Raw genomic sequence first — 21,560 nt, forward strand, 5'->3', positions numbered from 1 at the left:
CATTTCTTTGAGAATAGTTGTGCCCTTTAAATTTCAATACCCAATCTTGAACTTCTGTAAATAACTTTTTGAAGCATATCTTATAAATGTTCTATTACATTATATTAAATGTTATGTGTTACATTAAGATACATGTTATATTAAGACCTGAGACTTGACAGTGCACGTTAGGGATGAAGCATTGTTATAATTTATAAACCATTGTTTATTCTTTGTTGTATTAATAATATATTGTTATTTTTATTGAAATTGAAATCTAGGCAGCTGCAGAAACAGCTTATGACATGGTTTCCCCTGGGCCTAGCTTAAATGAAACAAAGAAGATCAAACGACTTTCTCGTCGTCTAGCTTACCAGCCTGTGGATCTTCGTGAGGGTGTGGCAAAAGCATACAGTGTTGTAAAAGAGGTAAAGTGTAAATTAATTACTAAAGAATCTTCTCTTTTATAGGTAGATTGTATCCTTCTGGTTTTTGCTATAATTTGAGATATATTTGTACTAGCTCCTAAGCATTAAATTAAAAACAATATTAAACATAATAAAAACATGGGAGGAATGGAAAAGAAAAGCTGAAATAAACATTTGCATCCAGCATTCATAAAGAAAAGGCCTAGGACTAATTAGCAGTATATGGATGATAGTTACTATGTTGTTCTTAGCTAGTAAAAATATAGTTGATATACCAGACTAATAGTATACTGGACTAGCACTTTAACCTCAGTAGTAAACCTTCAGTGACAAAATGACTCTGGAAGCCCCTCCCCCCCAAACTGCATACAAGCTCTAAGTCGAGAATGCAGGCTCATAGAGAACAACCTTTCAAATCCATTCCCAGAAATGACCTACCAACAAAATCTTAATCTTGTCAGGATTCAGTCTCAATTTACAGATCTAAGATGATCATCCCAATATAAGTATTAATTTGTCAGCAATTTTGAGACTCAATATCTTTAAGGGTATCCCCAAAACAAGAATTGTCTAGCATAAACATCATTTTCATTCTTGGATTTTTGCTGTATTTAGATCATATCCTTTAATATTACAAAAATTTCAAAAAGTGCGTAACATTTCTAATTATTTTGTATAGTAATGTTACTGTGTTAATTACTTTTTTATGATCACAAAGTTTGATAACAGATTTTCCCTTATACCAAATTGATTTGAAAATTCGGATAACTTCAATCAGCAAATCAGCATTATTTAACTCCTTTATCCCCAAAAGGAGAGATTTCATTTCTTCTGAAAAGATTGTTGGATCCAGATTGCTCAAAAACAATCAATAGTGTGTTGCAGAATGTTGATTCGTTGTATATCCTCCGTATGGGAAGGCAGTGCCAGTTGTTAGGTGAAACTGAGAGGGTTGGTTGAGCAAGATCTTTAGCCTAGAAAACTGATGATCTAAATCTCTGAAAGGGTTTTTGGAGAAGTGACTTTATTAGACAAGACTGTTCAACTCCACTTACGTTGTTTTGTATGTTTGTAATTTTCTCAGGGGATTACAGATACGGCACATACAATTTATGAAACTGCTACACGTGAACATGAAAACAGAGGGGTAACTGGAGCAGTAGGAGGAGTTCTCCGCCAGATTCCACCAACTGTAGTAAAACCGCTAATAGTTGCAACAGAAGCAACATCAAATGTTTTAGGAGGCATGAGAAATCAGATAAGGCCTGATGTACGTCAGGAGGAATCTCAGAAGTGGCGTCTTGAAGAGGATTAATATGTTAAATATATTTAAAATGCAGAGATTGGGAATCTGGAAGAAATAATTTCCTCATGGTAATTTAAGGTGGGGACATACCTTTTCCATATGCTCATCTCAGGAATTTAATAGCGTATAAACATATTTCATGTCAAAAGCTGGATTATTCCTATAGAAAAGCAAGTTTGGTATTTTGGTCATTGGCATAATGTATGTTCCCAGTACCTGCTGGTCAGTGCCAAACAAGGTCACCAATGTGTTGCCAAATCCGTAGTGGGTTGGTTTGTGACTAGGTATCATATCTTCCTCAAGATTTTGTGTTGTAATCTTTAATTTTTCCTTTGAAACAACACCCCATCAGTTACTCTGAGTGTACATGTAAGTTTTAAAAGATTCCCAAGCTTAGGGCTGTATCAGTTCCCTTTTGTAACAGGGTAGAATTTGACACAAGAAAGGTCATTTCAGGATGTTAAAAATTAATTGAATTTTCAACTATTTTCTGATTGTTACTTTGCCTTTCATGCAGCACTTAAAAAAGAGGACAATCTGTCTTTATACCTAATTAAAATGTCATTTTCATATAATTGTGAAGATTGTGTTGACTACATACTGAATTCCTCCTTTTGTGGAGATCCGAGCAATCTGAATGTTGCAGACATGTTCTGTTGTTTTGCACTTTAAAGAATTTGGCCTGTACATTGCTTTTTTTAATAGTTAATAAAATGAACTTTGTGGCTTATCCTAATATGATTTCAGCATTTATGCAACTTTATTTATAAGACAAAATACTACACGATTGTCAGTGACAATAAAAATGGATTATGGTGTTTAAAAGTATTCAGGTTTGCTGTGTAGCAACAAAGATTGCAAGATATATGCACTTGCACATATACACAAATAGCAACTATAAAGGAAGAGTGGTTTCTTGAAATAAAAATATTGGTAATTGTATGTTAGTAGGGATTTTTGTTTCAGCTTAAAAACGGTTGTGTGTTGCAGTATATTTTCCTTCAATTTTCCTTGTAAGAAAATTATTTTCACAAGATTTTAAAATGTACTGCTTCTTTCCTAGTGGTTTCTTTAATTGTTTTGTCTCCAAACCTACTTTTTTCTAAGTCCAACCCAATAAGACAGCCAATCCTGTGCAGAGTTCAATAATAATATATGTGCAGAAAAGTTACTACTATAGATTCCTGTTAACAAAAACAGAAGAACCACCCCAAGCCTTTGCATTGATGAAAAGTATAATTCAGCCATCTCTTCCCAACAAAATTTTGATTATTTATTAATGTAAGTATTTAGAAAACAAACAAGCAATTTGTAAATTTAATAAACTTTAAAACGCCTACTAGCTGGCGGTAGCCAAATAGTATGTTTCTATGGATGTGCTATAGACGGAAACCTGACTATCTTGTAGTTCTGATGGATTTAGATGCTAATAGAATAAAGAATGCCATGAAATTTTGGTGCATGAGTAAATTTAGCAAAACAGTAATATAAAAATCAAGTGTTTCTGTTAACAAGAAAATTGCATAGTAACCTATTGTCCTCTTCATCCAGTATTTATATTTATGACATTAATCATAATAACTAATCCTAAGACATTTGGCATTTGCCCATAGAAGAATTCTTATGAGTTCAAGATATTGCAAGGTTGTGATTATCTAAGTTGGATGCTAAAAGTCCTTTATAAAATCATTTAATATCAATTAATAATTCGCTTTCCACAGTGATTGCAAAATCAACAAAAACACCAAACTATAAAGCGGCAAGTTTTGTTGATTTAGGATATAAACACCATATGTGTACTAAGTGCATTACTGAGAGCATCCACTATTAATAGTAATTTAGGTAGGTGGCCATGCCTTGTTGCAACTTAAGATGATGATATGTAAAGAAAGATGTGTTGATAAACTTTCAGGGAGTGTTTCTAATAAGGACTAATAGGAACAAATCAAAATCTTAATGGTTATTTTTTTAAAAGGATTTTTCTTAGTGAATTTCCAAACCACATTGTAACTACTAATTATTATTTTGTAATAAAAATAATGATGTGCTATTTGTTAATTGCCCTTTAAGGATTTTATCCAAGCCCTAGTTATGGCTAAATTACATTATATTTGCTGAATAAGTGAGATGAACCAGGTCATGATAATCCTGACTTCCTGATGTTGCACTTTTTGGGACCTGGAGGCATCTGCTTATAGTCAAGCAAACTGCTATGTACTTCTCACTGCTCAGCACTGGCTGTCCAAAGATTTTAACGCAGGACAAGTAGATATGCTTTTGTCCCTTGTATCTTTTGTGTGTTGGCACTTTCTTTGCCAATTTTTATTAGCTCTTTATTTCGCTTTTTAGTTCCAGTGTTAAGCAAACAAAACAATCCAACATTTACTTTTTAAATATGTATCCTATATAGATAGCTAACATTTATCGCTATTGTGCAGTGATAAAATCTCTAAAAGTGACAGTACAAATAAGAGCATGGTATGTTTTTTATTGCTTTGCTCACTCTGAGTCATTCATGATTGCCGGAGATTATTTCATTAAATTTATTACAGCCGCCGACTTGAACAGGCTCTGGTGGTTTCCAAAAATGTAATACTGGTTAAAATAATAAAAACACAGACAAAACAGCCTGGATTAAAAACATCCATTGAAACATACCAATGCAGCCATACCCCCCAAACACATTGTTTACAGGCCTGGGACTAAAGCCAGATTTTCACTCTTGTAAGAGACACTATTCCTTAAAAAATACTAACATCAAAACTCTTGGTGTAGATTAAGAGTGTACAGCCTTGGCAACTGTAAGACTTGTGGACTTAAATTCCGAGAAATTCCCAGCCAGCATAGACTTAAAGTTCACAATCTTAAAGTTGCCAAGATTAGACACCATTGATGTAGATGATAATGGGAGTATTTGTTGTACATTGACAAAATCATGAGTTCTTTTTAAAGCATCCTTGTGCATATTCAAAATAACTTACATGAGGACTTCATAGGTTTCCCTTGATTCTAAAAAAATGTTGCTAACAACTCCTGATCTCTGATTTTGATGCAATATATCTAGTTCATACAAATTGAACAATTCATTTTATTCTCAGTGTTACCTGGTGATAGTTTAGCTTTAAAACAGGTGGGCTCATTAGAATACAATTAGCAGAAAGTGAATAGAATTGTCAGATACTATGGAGTGATTCAAAGTATAGGGGTTTCATGTATTTATCTAAAGAAAGCACTTAGAAAAAAAGTAAATCCCCTACAAACATGAAGCTTCACAGCCATAGAATAGCCATGGGCCATAATTGATGCATTTATATTTTGTCCATTGCTGAAGAACCATAATTAGTTTGTATTAATGTCATTTTATTTAACATTGTTTAGTGACTTAAACCATAAAAAGAATTCCTGGAATTTTGTATCTCACATCAGCTGCAGATGTAAAGAAATTGAATCTCTTTCAAATGAAGCATTTAGGCAACCTGTAAATGTGATAACTATTTTTATTTGTATCATACATGTAAAATAATAGTAACAAGGCTAAACGTATATTACAAAATAGCATCATAGCAATAGAATATTGTTTTCAACACTAAAAGCAGGTTGGGGTTTGCCTTCTTGGATTATTTATTATTTCACTTCATCTATCACCAGCCTAATAGAATTTATGGTTTTGAGAGCCAATTTGATGTGCTGAAAAAGCTGAATCATGTTTACATTTTGAAATCAAGTTAGCTCACTACCAATAGTAATGATTCACTTCTTCTGGATTTCTGATACAAAAAAACATTGCTCAAGAAGATGCGCTGTTTGTATACATGTGTATTTTTACTTATATTTGTCAATTATTTTTTCTGGTATCATTTGTATATAGTTACTAATGCAAAGCAGCTGTATAATCATATGAAAAGCAGAAGCTTATCTGGAAATAGAAAATAGTTGTATTCTATTTTTCTGTATACTTCCGAATCACTGTAATGCCTCCCTCCTCCAAGCTACATTTGAGCATAGCTCATTTATTACTAGTTTTGATGCATATTCAATAATAGAGACTTTATATTAACAAGATATTCTGTCCATAAATTTTTCAACTGGTGGTCATTATCAAAATAAACAAACTGCTTCATGTGAATGTTTTTGTATGAGTATATTAGCACTTGGTTTACTTCTTTTGTTATAATCTTCTGGGACAGAATTAAACTAAGACTGTTACATTCCACAGAACACAGCAGGGCACATCTCATTTGCAGAATTCAACACATTAAATTGGAATCCAGAGGACACTATGCCTAAAGGCAAGAATATCTACACTACAGCATTTAATAGTGAGATGGGATATGGATTAGTAAATGAGCCAGTATAGGTCAAATACTATTGTCAGTATTTGTTACTAACTTATCCACTACAGTGCTTCACTTAATTGTGACAAGAAAGGTTGTGAAATGGGGCAAAACTTACTTAACAAATGTTTCACTTGGCAATATAAATTTTGGGCTCAATTGTGGTCATAAGTCAAGGACTTCTTGTATTATTGGTCTATTCTTTTTTTGTACTTATTATTTTCATATCTCATTCCTTTTTTCCCATTGGTTTTTTTCTGCATTAGTATATATAACTGAATACTGCATGTTTGCTAATTTTGAATAATATTTCATACATCTGATGAATGGACTTTATTATAATCATAATAAATATGTTAGGTTTTCTTAAAAAGATATTTCCTATTAACACAGTATTGCACCAATAATTTAAATCCCCTTTTCTTGGATTCCATTTTAATTTTGCACTTTGATTGGATATCCAACACATGAAAGACTGTCATATATGGTAGAACTGACTTTAAAATGTTCACTTCTGTATTCGTTTATTGAGATACAGTGGTTGAACAGTAGAGGGAGCACAATATCTATTTGGCTTTTCTTTGTTCATCTTTTTAAGACTACAGGTAGTCCTCAACTTACGACCACAATTGAACCCAAAATTTCTGTTGTTAAGTGAGATGTTTCTTAAGTGAGTTTGGTCCATTTTACGACTTTTCTTGCCATAGTTGTTAAGTGAATCACTGCAGTGGATAAGTTAGTAACCTGATTATTAAGTGAATCTGGCTTCCTCATTGATTTTGCTTGTCAGGTTGCAAAGGTTGCAAAAGGGGATGATATGACCCTGGGTACATAGCAAAGATCATAAATATGAATCAGTTGCCAAGCGTCTGAATTTTGATCATGTGACCATAGGGATGCTGCTAAGGTCGTAGCTACAAAGAACAATCATAAGTCACACTTCACTGCTGTTGTAACTTTGGGCAGTTACTAAACAAACTGTTGTAAGTCAAGGACTACTTGTCTATGGAGATTCTCAGTCATCCAAGTCATGGTTGTCTCAAAGCACCTTTGAATTGAGGGCACAAAATAGCTTGATTCAATTTTGTTACTGTCTTAAATCTAAAAAAAAATCAATCTCTACAAGTTGAGCTTTTAGGTTGCACCTTGTGATATACATGCCAGACTAGCAGATTGAAGATTATTTTCTGTCATTGCTCTTTCTGCCCTAGAATTGTAAGAACTTATAATTATGTAGCTACGGTTTCAGAATAACAAGTGTCCAGTGAGCTTCTACTTCTCATAAATTTTGCTTGCTCACACAGAAATAAAAGACAAAATAATGTTTTTTTGTTTCTTCATGTTTTCAATGTCTGCTAACTTGGAAGGTTAAATACCCATGAATAGCAAAGGAGGAGTAGCAGTCTCCATAGATAATCTTCACTATATACATCCCATGGTGTATATTGTAGCAGGAGTCCAACATTACTGGTTCATAATGCTGGTTGCTAACACAAAAAAGCAATTTTCTTTTAAAATAATAATAAAAGTAATTATTAGCCATTACCCATAATATGCAAAGTATCATCATGCAAATATATTGTATTTTTATTATTTCTTACAAAGCTGTGATTTAAAAATCCATCGGCTGCATTTTTCAAGATTAATTTTATGGCAGTGTTAATTTGTTAAAATTTCTTTGCAGAATTACTAGTCTCAGCATCTTATAACTGCGTTGTAAGAAGGATGGCAAACAGGGAAGATTCCCCTGAGCTTTTTAAACAATTGAGTAATATCTGGGTTGAGGTCTCTTAATAAGCAATGAAATGCCTCACATGCTTTATCCTAAAATTCCTCTTAAAAATTTAGAAAATGAAAATGGCAGGGTTCTTTTCCAAAATATTTTAGTAGGCCAATGGCTACATTGCTAAGGAAAGCTATCACCCAAGAGGAACATCAGCCCAAAGAGGTAAATTGTACCCTTTGTAATATAAAATACCTGATCAAGGTGAGTTAAAGTTGTCTCAGGCTAACAAATAATGCTGAGCTTTTGACTAATGGTCTTGATAAAGTATTAGGTAGCTTCCTCTGCTAATGAATAGATTATCAAACTCGTATCTTGTAAGATTTCAGAAACTGTCTCAAGACAGTACCTCCAATTTCCTGCTAATATGGAGTGCAGAGATGTCAACAAGTTGTGGTTAAAAAAAGCCTTCCTTATTTGGGTAACATTTCAGCTGCACCATTTTGGCCACCCATTTAAATGTTGGAAATTGATTTCAGTGACATTTCTAATAGTTCCTCCAATTTCTACAGTACTTTTGATAATTAAATCTTAGATTTCTCAGGAGGCTTGTTTGTTCTATAGTCACATCTTAGTACTCTATCAAACCTGGCTTTTCAATTTTTCAGGCACAGAATCTTGACATTTATATTGCTGTAATAGGGCGATGGTTCAGTGGGTTAGGATGCTGAGCTTGTCGATCAGAAGATCGGCAGTTTGGTGGGTCGAATCCCGAGTGCCGTGTAACAGAGTGAGCACCTGTTACTTGTCCCAGCTTCTGCCAACCTAGCAGTTCGAAAGCACGTAAAAATGCAAGTAGAAAAATAGGGACTACTATGGTGGGAAGGTAACAGCATTCCATGCGCCTTTGGCATCTAGTCATGCCGGCCACATGACCACGGAGACGTCCTCAGACAAGCGCTGGCTCTTCGGCTTTGAAATGGAGATGAGCACCGGCCCCAAGAGTTGGAAACGACTAGCACGCATGTGCGGGGGAACCTTTACCTTTAATAGGGCATATTTTTAACTTCACAATGGGGTTAGGGTTCCACACAACAGGCAGCACCTGTCATATTAGTTTCTTCTAAATGTTTGTATGCAAAACTGTCAGGTCCACAAACCCTTATTCTTTACCTTCCATATATATATTACTTTTGGGGCCTGCCATTCTGTTGTGGGAGGGGGAGCTTTGCATTAGCTTGGGATAACTTTCGTTTTCTACTCTCTCTTGCTGCCTCCATCTCTTTGAGAAAGGAATGTGTCTCCCTTATAAGGGAGATGGTTACAAAGAAACAAAACTGGAGAAGACCTTGAGATGTGCACCAACTGTGCCAGTTACCTGCTCTTCAGACCACCTGTGAATTGGCTTAACTATACTATTTTGGCGGGCTTTTCCCCAGATCTCGCCTTGACTTCCCTACTGTCACTGACCCCTAATAAAATTATCCTTTTGAGACAATGCCTACTTCAAGAGTTCTGCTTTCTTGGCTGGTTAGTTGAAACATTTTTCCTAAAAAAGCTTTTTGTGGACATAGCAACAAAATGTAAAATTATATTGTAGTTTTGGATTTGTGTGTGTGTGTGTGTGTGTGTGTGTGTGTGTGAGAGAGAGAGAGAGAGAGAGAGAGAGAGACCTGGGGATGGAAAATTCATTTTGCATTCCTGTCCTACTGGCTTAATGTCCTTATGTCCGCAGGAGGCCACCGTTCCTCAGATAGTCGGATGTGAATCTCTCTTATTGAGGTTTGGTCCTAGGGCGCAGTTGGGCTTGCTGCTGGTGTACCTTTCGCCTAGTCGCACAGCAGCAGCCCTGCCTGAGCTTCTCGATATCCTCTCAGGGCTGGTGATTGAGTTTCCCAAACTTATGGTCTTGGGAGACTTCAATTTACCATCCCTGGGAGGAGCATCTGAGTTAGCTCGGGAGTTCATGGCTTCCATGACGGCCATGGACCTGACGCAGGTAATTCATGGACCGACTCATGAGGGAGGCCACACCCTTGACTTGGTTTTCTTATCTGGTCGGTGGTTAGATGATCTTGGTGGGGGCTCCCCAATTGTTATGCCCCTGTCATGGACCGATCATCATCTCCTGCGGCTGGTCTTCCGTTTTGCCACTCCCCACCATGGGGTTGTTGAGCCAACTAGATGGTTCTGCCCCAGGCACTTAATGGACCCTGAGAGGTTCCAGGCAGCACTGGGGTCCCCACCTGCCTCCTCAGCTCACAGCTCGGCAGATGCCTTAGTGGAAGCCTGGGAAAGGACAGCCACGGAGGCACTTGACCGAGTTGTACCCTTGCGGCCCCTGACCCGGCGCAGATCCCAATGGGCTCCATGGTTCTCCGCGGAGCTCCGGGAGATGAAGCGTCGGAGACGGGGCCTAGAGAGCGTTTGGAGGTCCAGCCGATCTGAATCTGACCGATTGCGACTAAGAACCCATATTAGGTCTTATCTCGCAGCGATGAGGGTGGCGAGGTCTAACTACTTCGCTGCCCTCATCGCGTCTGCAGATAATCGCCCGGCCGCCCTGTTTAGGGTGACCCGCTCCCTCCTTAATCAGGAGGTGAGTGAGGAACCCTTGCAGGGACGTGCCGAGGAATTTAGTCAACATCTGTCGGACAAAATCGCTCGGATTCGGACCGGTTTGGACTCCGACTGGGCAGTATCGGACGATCAGGACACGAGCGGTCTTGTCAATGTCACCGGGGAGGAGTTCGATCCTGTAACTCCGGAGGAAGTGGACAGGATCATGGGGAAGCTGAGCTCCACCACATGTTTATTGGACCCGTGCCCTTCCTGGCTGGTTTATGCAGCCTGGGAGGGGACACGAGGCTGGTTCCAGGCGGTTATATCTGCCTCTCTGAGTGAGGGTAGTTTTCCCGCCGCCTTGAAAGAGGCGGTGGTAAGACCTCTCCTCAAGAAGCCTGCCTTGGACCCGGCTGTTTTGAATAACTTTCGTCCGGTCTCCAACCTTCGCTTTCTTGCGAAGGTTGTTGAGAGTGTGGTGGCGCATCAGCTCCCTCTGGTCCTGGATGAAGCGGATTATCTAGACCCGTACCAATCGGGCTTCAGGCCCGGGTACAGCACGGAGACGGCATTGGTCGCGCTGGTGAATGATCTCTGGAGGGCTCGGGACAAGGGATATTCCTCTGTCCTAGTCCTATTAGACCTCTCAGCGGCTTTCGATACCATCGACCATGGTATCCTGCTGCGGCGTCTCAGGGGATTGGGAGTGGGAGGCACGGTTCTTCAGTGGTTCTCCTCCCATCTCCTGGGACACTCGCAGTCGGTGTTGGCAGGGGGGCAGAGGTCGACCGCGAGGCCTCTCGTTTGTGGAGTCCCTCAGGGGTCGGTCCTCTCGCCTCTCCTGTTCAACATCTACATGAAACCGCTGGGTGAGATCATTCGTGGTTTTGGAGTTGGGTATCATCAGTATGCTGATGATACCCAACTTTTCATTTCGACCCCAAACCACCCCAGTGATGCCCTCGACGTGATGTCCCGGTGCCTGGAGGCGGTCCGGGTCTGGATGGGGAGGAACAGGCTTCGACTCAACCCTGACAAGACTGAGTGGCTGTGTGTACCGGCATCTCGGGATATTCAGGATATCCCACCCCTCACTATGGGGGGTGAGTCATTACCTCCTGTAGATAGGGCTCGCAACTTGGGAGTCCTCCTAGATTCACAACTCTCCTTAGAAGACCATATTGTAGCTGTGACTAGGGGGGCCTTCGCCCAGGTTCGCCTGGTGCGCCAGTTGCGGCCCTATCTAGACCGGGACGCCTTACGTACGGTCACTCATGCACTCGTGACCTCTCGTCTTGATTACTGCAACGCTCTCTACATGGGGCTACCCTTGAAGACCACTCGGAGGCTCCAACTGGTACAGAATGCAGCCGCGAGAGTTGTACTGGGAGTTTCCCGATACTCCCATGTTACACCTTTGCTCCGCGAGCTGCATTGGCTGCCAGTTGTCTTCCGGGTGAGGTTCAAGGTGTTGGTTATGACCTACAAAGCCCTTCATGGCATGGGTCCGGAATACCTTGGGGAGCACCTGCAGCCGGCGTCAACTTCCCTCCGCCCAGTACGCTCCCACAGAGAGGGCCTCCTCAGGGTGCCACCGGTCAAAGAATGCCGACTGGTGGCCCCCAGGGGGAGGGCATTCTCTGTGGGTGCACCGGATTTATGGAACCATCTTCTGGTCGAGCTCCGGATGGCGCCCGATCTCCGCTCCTTCCGGCGCGATCTTAAAACCCATCTCTTTAAACAAGCTGGCCTGGCCTGATGGGACGGGGTGGGATTTTTAATTAATGAATTTTAATCTTAAATTTGTATTAATTTTATGGGCATTGTTTAATTATGTTTTAATAATCTTAATTTTTGTATCTAGTTTTTTATGTATTGCCCTGTTCACCGCCCTGAGTCCCTAGGGAGAAGGGCGGTATATAAATTAAATTAATAATAATAATAATAATAATAATAATAATAATAATAATAATAATAATAATAATAATAATAATAATAATAATATAGAACCAAGCATAGAAGTCCTTTTGAAATTTTTCACCAACTTCCGGACCACAGAAATTAGGTGGATAGTTTCTCCAAAGTTCTTCATGGAAAAATCTGCAATGAGTTCTCCCAAACTTACTGTATGAATCAAACTTCACGCCATGTCAGCCTAAGATGATGGATTTCACTTCCTACTATTCACTGTCATCAACTTTAGTGGTTGAAATCTAGCATACCTGAAAGAAGAATGCTTTTGTAAACCTTCACATTAATTTGCCCGAAGTTGGACAAGCTGAGACTTGAGTAGATTCTTGAAAATTTCAAATGCAATTCTAACCCTCCAAACAGTTGCCAAGTTGTAATTTTTAACATAATTGAGCAGGACTATAATCTTATGAAAGAAGCTTAATTTTAACCAAATGAAAATGAAATCTAAGCTTGGCCCTGGTTCCACCCTCTGCTGAACTGTTTGTGGAGTGGCACATTATCCTATCGTTGATTAAAATCATTGTAAAAATACTTATTTTCAATATTACTGTAGAGGCATGTGAGTTATTAATACCAATTATTGAAGTCAATGTGTGAAAGTCTGAACCACAGACTTCCTCATTGCTAGTTACATCGGGCTTGACAACAAAATTGAAAATAATAATAAGTTCCTAGTAAAGGTAAAGGTTCGCCTGCACATGCGTGCTAGTCGTTTCCGACTATAGGGGCCGGTGCTCATCTCCGTTTCAAAGCTGAAGAGCCAGCGTTTGTCTGAGGACATCTCCGTGGTCATGTGGCCAGCATGACTAGACACCAAAGGCGCACGGAACGCTGTTATCTTTCCATCGTAGTGGTCCCTATTTTTCTACTTGCATTTTTACGTGCTTTCGAACTGCTAGGTTGGCAGAAGCTGGGACAAGTAACAGGCGCTCACTCTGTTACACGGCACTCGGGATTCGACCCGCCAAACTGCCGACCTTTTGATTGACAAGCTCAGTGTTCTAACCCACTGAGCCACCGCATTCCTAGGGAAGCCATTTAAAGTAGATGTTTCCTTCTGTGGGGACCCTCTCTAGGGAAGCACATGGGAAAGATGCAGAGCTCCTGCTCTTAAAGTAGACTGTTTCTCAGTGTAGAGACACCTGATTTTGAGAAAGCTTCTCTTCTGCTTTACTGTGGTCCTCCCTCAGCCTCTCCAATACCTGTTTGACTCGCTTTGAAGGGATACCAACATGGTTTGGCAAATCTAACAGGAATTTAAGGCTTTGAGAGGTGTGTTCTCATCCTTTGACATGAGCAGTTGAACAAGTTAAGCACCTGGTCAAAAATTCAAGAGTGATGGATGATTTCCTGTCTAGTGGCATTCTGAAAGCAAGCAGATAACAAGAAAGAGTATTTTACCAATTGCTTTGTACCACCACTTGGCAGCAAAATAAAATGAGGGCAATAGACATAAGATAGGGACAGGCAACAAGGCCAGCAAATTTTAGGCTGGTATATTTTCTTTTAGTGTAAGGATGGGTGGATTCAGCACGGTGGAAAAACTGATAACTGTAAAAATATCTTCTACAACACTGTACAGAACTTCTAAAAAACCTGATGCCTGCTTCTGATTGATTCATTATCAAAGGGAACTATATAAGAAACCTAGGATGCTTAGGATCCAGCAAATGTTGAGTTTAGTTGGAAAGGAAAAATGGGGCTAGTTAACAGGAATCATGAATGAGACGAAGTGCTAAGAAAATACCTCATGGACAGCTTTGACAAAATGATGCCCATTGAGTCAGAGAGAGACAGAAGCAACTGAAGAACTAAACAACTTCCCATGTTTATTTTCCAAGCTCCCTTGCATTTCTCTGACCCTCCACAGAAATAAAATTGCTGCTGGACTGATAATTACATTTTTTTATTTGGTGGAAAACTTATTTCATGATACAATATACAATACAATAAGCAATGGATGGAAACTAATCAAAGACAGAAGCAACCTAGAGCTAAGGATAAACTTCCTGACAGTTAGAACAATTAATCAGTGGGACAAACTGCCTCCAGAAGCTGTGAATGCTCCAACACTGGAAGTTTTTAAGAAGAGATTGGACAGCCATTTGTCTGAAATAGTATAGGGTTTCTTGCCTGAACCGGGGGTTGGACTAGAAGACTTCCAAGGTCCCTTCCAACTCTGTTATTTTGTTATGACTGTGCAAATATATTTATGATAGCTTGTATGCAAATCAGCCATTGTGATTAATTCAACAAATCTTGATTAAAAATATTTGGTAAAGGTAAAGGTTCCCCTGCATCACGGCTGGTGCATCACGGAAACCTGGCTGGGCCCAGAGGGTGGTGTCCCTCTGGTTGAGCTCTGCCTGCCAGATTTCCAGGTGCTGCACCAGCCTCGGGCCCATGGGAGGGGCGGAGGAGTGGCAGTAATCATCAGGGAGACCCTTAGCCCGCGAGAGACCACCATCCCTCAGATAGCCGGGTGTGAGTCTCTCCTTCTGAGATACGGCCCAGGGGCGCAGTTGGGCCTGCTGCTGGCGTACCTACCACCTAATCGTGCAGCGGCAGCCCTGCCCAAGCTACTCAATGTCCTCTCAGGGTTGGTGGTTGAATTCCCAAAACTCATGGTCTTGGGCGACTTTAACCTACCATCCCTGGGAGGATCGTCCGAACTAGCTTGGGAGTTCATGGCTTCCATGGCGGCCATGGACCTGTCGCAAATAATTTCTGGACCGACTCATGAGGGAGACCCCCGACTTGGTCTTCTTGTCTGGACGGTGATGATATCGGTGGGGGCACCACGACCGTTACGCCCCTGTCATGGACCGATCATCACCTCCTACGGCTAGACTTCCCCTTTGCCACCCCCCGCCATGGGTGCACGGTGCCAACCAGATGGTACCGCCCTAGGTGCCTAATGGACCCTGATAGGTTCCAGGCAGCGCTTGGGAACCCACATGCACTCCCTGCTCACAGCTCGGCGGACGCCTTAGTGGAAGCCTGGGAAAGGACAGCCACGGAGGCTCTGGACCGAGTTATACCCCTGCGGCCCCTGACCCGGCGCAGATCCCAGCGAGCCCCATGGTTCACCGCGGAGCTCCGGGAGATGAAGCGTCGGAGATGGGGCCTAGAGAGCCATTGGAGATCCAGTCGATCCGAATCCGACCGATTGCAACTAAGAATCCTCACCAGGTCTTATCTCGCAGCGATAAGGGTGGCGAAATCCAACTACTTTTCCACCCTCATCGCGTCCGCAGATAATCGCCCGGCTGCCTTGTTCAGAGTGACTCGCTCCCTACTGAACCAAGAGGTGAGAGAGGAACCCTTACAGGGTCGAGCCAAGGAATTCGGTCAATATCTGTTGGATAAAATCGCTCGGATTCGAACCGGCCTGGACTCCAACTGGGCAGAGTTGGAGGAACAGGACTTGGACAGTCTTGTCGATGTCATCTGGGAGGAATTTGATCCTGTGACTCCGAAGGAAGTGGACAGGATTATGAGGAGGTTGAGCTCCTCCACATGCTTACTGGACCCGTGCCCTTCCTGGCTGGCTTATGCAGCTCGAGAGGGGACACGAGGCTGGTTCCTGGCGGTCATCTCTGCTTCTCTGAGTGAGGGTCACTTCCCCACCGCCTTGAAGGAGGTGGTGGTGAGACCTCTCCTCAAGAAGCCCACCTTGGACCCAACCTCATTGAATAACTTTCGTCCAGACTCCAACCTTCGCTTCCTTGCGAAGGTTGTTGAGAGCGTGGTGCCGCATCAACTTCCTCAGGTCCTGGATGAAGCGGTTTATCTAGACCCGTGCCAATTGGGCTTCAGGCCGGGCTACAGCACGGAGACGGCATTGGTCGCTCTGATGAATGATCTCTGGAGAGCCCGGGACAGGGGCCATTCCTCTGTCCTAGTCTTATTAGACCTTTCGGCGGCTTTCAATACCATCGACCATGGTATCTTGCTGCGGCGCCTCAGGGGACTGGGAGTGGGAGGCACGGTTCTGCGGTGGTTCTCCTCCTTTCTCCAGGGTCGCTCGCAGTCGGTGCTGGCAGTGGGACAGAGGTTGACCCCGAGGCCTCTCGTTTGTGGAGTCCCTCAGGGGTCGGTCCTCTCGCCTCTCCTGTTCAACATCTACATGAAACCGCTGGGTGAGATCATTCGTGGTTTTGGAGTAGGGTATCATCAGTATGCTGATGACACCCAGCTTTTCATCTCAACTCCAAACAGTATCAGTGATGCCCTCGACGTGATGTCCCGCTGCCTGAAAGCGGTCCGGGAATGGATGGGGAGGAACAGGCTTCAACTCAACCCGGACAAGACTGAATGGCTGTACGTACCGGCAAGCCAGGATACTCAGATCATTCCATCCCTTAACATCGGGGATGAGCTATTACCCCCTGTTGATAGGGCCTGCAACCTGGGTGTCCTCTTAGACTCGCAGCTATCCCTGGAAGATCACATAGGAGCTGTGACCAAGGGGGCCTTCTCCCGGGTTCGACTAGTGCGCCAACTACGACCTTATCTGGACCTGGATGCCTTACGTACAGTCACCCATGCACTTGTGACCTCTCGCCTAGACTACTGTAACGCTCTCTACATGGGGCTGCCCTTGAGAACCACTCGGAAGCTTCAACTGGTGCAAAGTGCAGTTGCACGGACACTTTTGGGGGCCTCCTGATACTCCCATATCACACCTCTCCTCCGTGAGCTGCACTGGCTTCCGGTTGCCTTCCGAGTGAAATTCAAGGTGCTAACAATGACATACAAAGCCTTACATGGCATGGGTCCGGACTACCTACGGGAGCACCTTCTGCCAACATCAACACCCCTCCGTCCTGTGCGCTCCCACAGAGAGGGCCTCCTCAGGGTGCCACCGCTCAAGGAATGTCGGCTGGTGGCCCCCAGGGGGAGGGCATTCTCAGTGGGTGCGCCAGCCCTCTGGAACTGCTTGCCTACCGAAATCCGGACGGCCCCCGACCTCCGCACCTTCCGGCGCGATTTAAAAACTTACCTATTCCAGCAGACTGGCCTGGCCTGATAGCTCTTGGGGTCTCAGTTGTTTTTACTATTGTTTTTCACTATTGTTCAATCTGTATACCTACCTTACTCTGTACACCACCCCGAGTCCCTCGGGAGAAGGGCGGTATATAAGAACAAATAAATAAATAAATAAATAAATAAATAAATAAATAAATAAATAAGTTGTTTCCGACTCTAGGGGCTGGTGCTCATCTCTGTTTCAAAGCCGAAGAGCCAGCGCTTGTCCAAGGACGTCTTCATGGTCATGTGGCTGGCATGACTAGACTCCAAAGGCGCACGGAACGCTGTTACCTTCCCACCGTAGTGGTCCCTATTTTTCTACTTGCATTTTTATGTGCTTTCGAACTGCTAGGTTGGCAGAAGCTGGGACGAGTAACAGGTGCTCACTCTGTTACGCGGCATTCAGGATTCGACCCGCCAAACTGCTGACCTTCTGATCGACAAGCTCAGCATCCTAACCCACTGAGCCACCACGTCCCTCTAAAAATTTTTTTGACCCATTAGTATATGTATGTGCACAGATATTTTGTTATCATTAAGTAACTGAGACTTAGAGAACCTTGTTGACATACAATGGATCTCCTACTATTAGTCATTAAATCTCAATATATACTGCTCAAAAAAATAAAGGGAACACAAGATAAGACATCCTACTATTAAATACAGTACATTGTGTTGTTTAAGTGTTCCCTTTATTTTTTTGAGCAGTATACTTTCAGGCTACCAGAGTTAAGATAGAAGATTATATAATCTGAAGCACCATGTATCTGAATGACTCCAGACTAGACAAGACTGTTTAAAATGTTCATATCTTTTATACCTGAAAATATGTGAACAATGAAGGTTATAAATTAGGAGTTAGTGGGCAACTTAGATGTGGTTGATCTACAATTCCTACCATAGTCACCAGGAAAGAAAGATTCTGGGAGATAATTCAGCAACTCTTACAGTGCTATATCCCTGGTATAAGAATCACAACGTCAACAGATTATCATCCTGAATTTCAATTCATTCTTTTGAACATTTCATGAAATACTTTTGAGCATTTCAGAACAAATACAGTTTCAATGCAGCTACAAATTCAACATGATTATACTGTATATATATGGAGGGATGAATTTGTAATGCCCAAACACTAGGTGGTTCTATTGAATAGATAGGCTGTGTCGATCCCATTACTTTTCTGGACTCTACACAGAGAATATTAGAAAATACAAAATTCTGGGATTAGTAACATCTAATTAAATAAAATAAAATTTCAACATATATTAATTTTATTTAACATGTGCTAAGCACGGTTCAAGACCTTGGTTACAAAATAATATATACCGGTAACAATTTTGGAATTTAGAGAACTGATTGATTCCTAAGTGAGCAAGATACAGCATAGTAGTTCTTTGGGAGAAAGCCATTTTCTACAAAAAAAATCCTGTTTTCAAAGCAATAGACCATTTAAAAAACTACTTGTGTTCATAAGCATTTATGAGTATATTTACAAACATATATTTATGCACATCAAGTAAAACAACAGAAATAACACAAATATTTATAATTCATAGTTTCAGTGGCAAACAAATCCACTCAAAGAAATGCAGATTTACAGCTGAGCTAAGGCAGCATTTAAAATAGTAACATTTGTAATTGAAAGCCTTAGTTGGTCTCTGACAAAACATAGCTATCTTGCTCTGCCTTCCACTCACCTTCCTGTTAGGTGGAGCAATTGATTATATGTATATTGCCAATGCAATAGGATTCAGATAAAAAGAATCATTGCTTTTAGACTCTTCTCTAGATGCTAGTGGTTTACTGAGGGGAAAAAAGGGTAATCTGGCACTTCTCGATTCACACTGTTACTACATTCAGGGCTAGCTACACCAATAAGAGTTCTGTTGGTTTCTGTTGGCTGATGTCATGGAACAATATTTCTGGTACTTCCAGATCCTTCCCTATGCCCCATAACTATCTCTCTCTCTCCGCCCCCCCCCGCCGCTATTCCCATTAGCAATCACTCCCATTAACTTCTTTTTTTTTATTAAAGAGTTTTACAAAAAAAAATTTTTACAATACATATCCCCAAAACCCACCCACCCCAAACCACCCCCCTTCCCTCCCACTTCCCAGAGCTAAATACAGGGTTATAGATATAATAATCATATTCTAACTAAAAATTATCCATAATATAAAATTAACCAAATTCATAATGTGCTTTAACTCCCCTTTAACATAGATACATACAAAGTGCTAACAATAAAATTAATAACAATATCCCTCTAAAATCTACTCATAAGCTAAATGGAACTTTTTAGTCCCATATTTATTCTGAATATAATCTATCCATCTCCTCCAAACTGAAATATATCTTTCTTGTGAATGATCCTTCAAATAAGCAGAAATCTTAGACATTTCTGCAAGATTCGATACTTTAAACACCCATTCTTCTATGGTAGGCAAACTATCCTTCTTCCAGTATTGTCCCACCAGTAACCATGCTGCTGTTATCAAATTCAACATCAAATTGGTTTCTTTAACATCACAATCTACAACAATGCCCAATAAAAACAATTGCGGAGAGAACTTTATCTTTCTCTTAAAAATCTTTTGAATGTTCCACCAAATTTTAACCCAAAAAGCTTTTATATTTCTGCAAGTCCACCACATATGAAAATAGGTGGCTTCTAAACTACCACATCTCCAGCATTTAAACTGTAAGTTAGGATACATGTTAGACAACATTTTGGGATCCAGATGCCATATATAAAACATTTTATAAAAATTTTCTCTTAAATTTTGAGCCTGAGTAAATTTAACATTTCTAACCCAAATTACCTCCCAAGTATCCAACGGAATTGGTTCCTGGATATTTTGTGCCCACTTTATCATACAATCTTTAACTAATTCCGTTTCTGAATCCAATTCAATTAAAACATTATATATCCTCTTTATATTGTACAATTTAAATCTCTAATTTGTTTTACTAAATTTTCATCTGTAATTGTGATGCCAACCTTCTGATCCAACTTCCACCTAGCTTTCAATTGGATATATTGAAACCAAGAGTAACTTATGTTTTCTTGTCTTAACTCATCTAATGATTTAAGTTGCTAATCATTCCCTTCCAATCTAAGTAATTCCTTATAGGAAAACATATCCAAACTCACTCCCATAGATACACCTTCTATCGCGTGTCCAGGAATTCCCCAAATCGGTATTTTATAATTTAACTTATAATAATACTTTTTCCAGACACGTAACAAGGCACTTCTAAGAATATGAGATTTAAAAGCACTATCCACCTTTTTATCATAAAGCAAATATGCATGCCATCCATATACCAAATCCCAACCCTCAAGGTGAAGTATTCTCTTATTAGTTAAATTAAGCCAATCGCTAACCCATGTCAAGACCACCGCATCATAATACAGTTTCAAATTCGGCGCCTTGAGTCCCCCTCTTTCCCTAGCATCTTGTAAAATCTTAAATTTAACTCTTGGTTTTTTCCCCGCCCAAATAAATTTATTAATACCCTTCTGCCATTCATCAAGGTTGGCATCCTTTTTCAATGTAGGTATCATTTGAAACAAAAAGAGAAACTTCGGCAGAACATTCATTTTAACAACTGCGATTCTTCCCAGTAAAGATAATTGTAATTTTTCCCAATTATTTAAATCGCTTTGTATCTTCAACCATAATGTTTCATAGTTATTCTTATATAATTTTACATTTGAAGCTGCAATATACCCTCCCAAATACTTAACCTTTTTACTATTTCAAAACCTGTTAATTTAATTAACATTTCCCTTTCACTCATAGATATATTCTTAGATAATATCTTAGTCTTATTACTATTCACCTTAAACCCAGAAACCATACCATACTGAGTTATAATTTCCATCAAATCTATAACCGATTGTATCGGTTGAGATACTGTCACAACCAAGTCATCAGCAAAAGCTCTCAATCTATAATCATTCTGTTTTATTTTAATTCCCTTTATCATAGAGGACTCTCAAATTTTAATTAATAAAATCTCTAACATTAAAACAAACAATAATGGTGATAGGGGGCATCCCTGTCTTGTACCTTTTTCAATTTTAAATGTCTCTGTTAGCCCCCCATTAATTATAATTTGTGCAGTTTGTTGTTGATATATAGCAGACATGTCAAACACAAGGCCCGGGGGCCGGATCCGGCCCGCGAAGTGGTTTCATGTGGCCCGTGAA

General features: G+C 40.6%; 1 protein-coding gene across 3 annotated transcripts in view; it reads left to right on the forward strand.

Annotated features, from left to right (window-relative positions):
* Positions 1-5,839, forward strand: part of ATG2B (autophagy related 2B) — a 60,239-nt gene extending 54,400 nt beyond the window's left edge. For 2 of the 3 annotated variants that reach the window (XM_083379456.1, XM_083379457.1), the window contains exons 41-42: positions 261-407; positions 1,492-5,839. In XM_083379456.1, the coding sequence (XP_083235582.1) occupies positions 261-407; positions 1,492-1,722 (378 nt within the window). In that variant the 3' untranslated portion in view covers positions 1,723-5,839. The remainder of the gene's footprint in view (positions 1-260; positions 408-1,491) is intronic. The other variant, XR_014494400.1, reaches the window with a different exon arrangement.
* Positions 5,840-21,560: the final 15,721 nt, after the last annotated feature.

The sequence above is a fragment of the Vipera ursinii genome (genome assembly GCF_947247035.1).
Source record: "Vipera ursinii genome assembly, chromosome: 1".
NCBI classification, from domain to species: Eukaryota; Metazoa; Chordata; class Lepidosauria; order Squamata; family Viperidae; genus Vipera; species Vipera ursinii.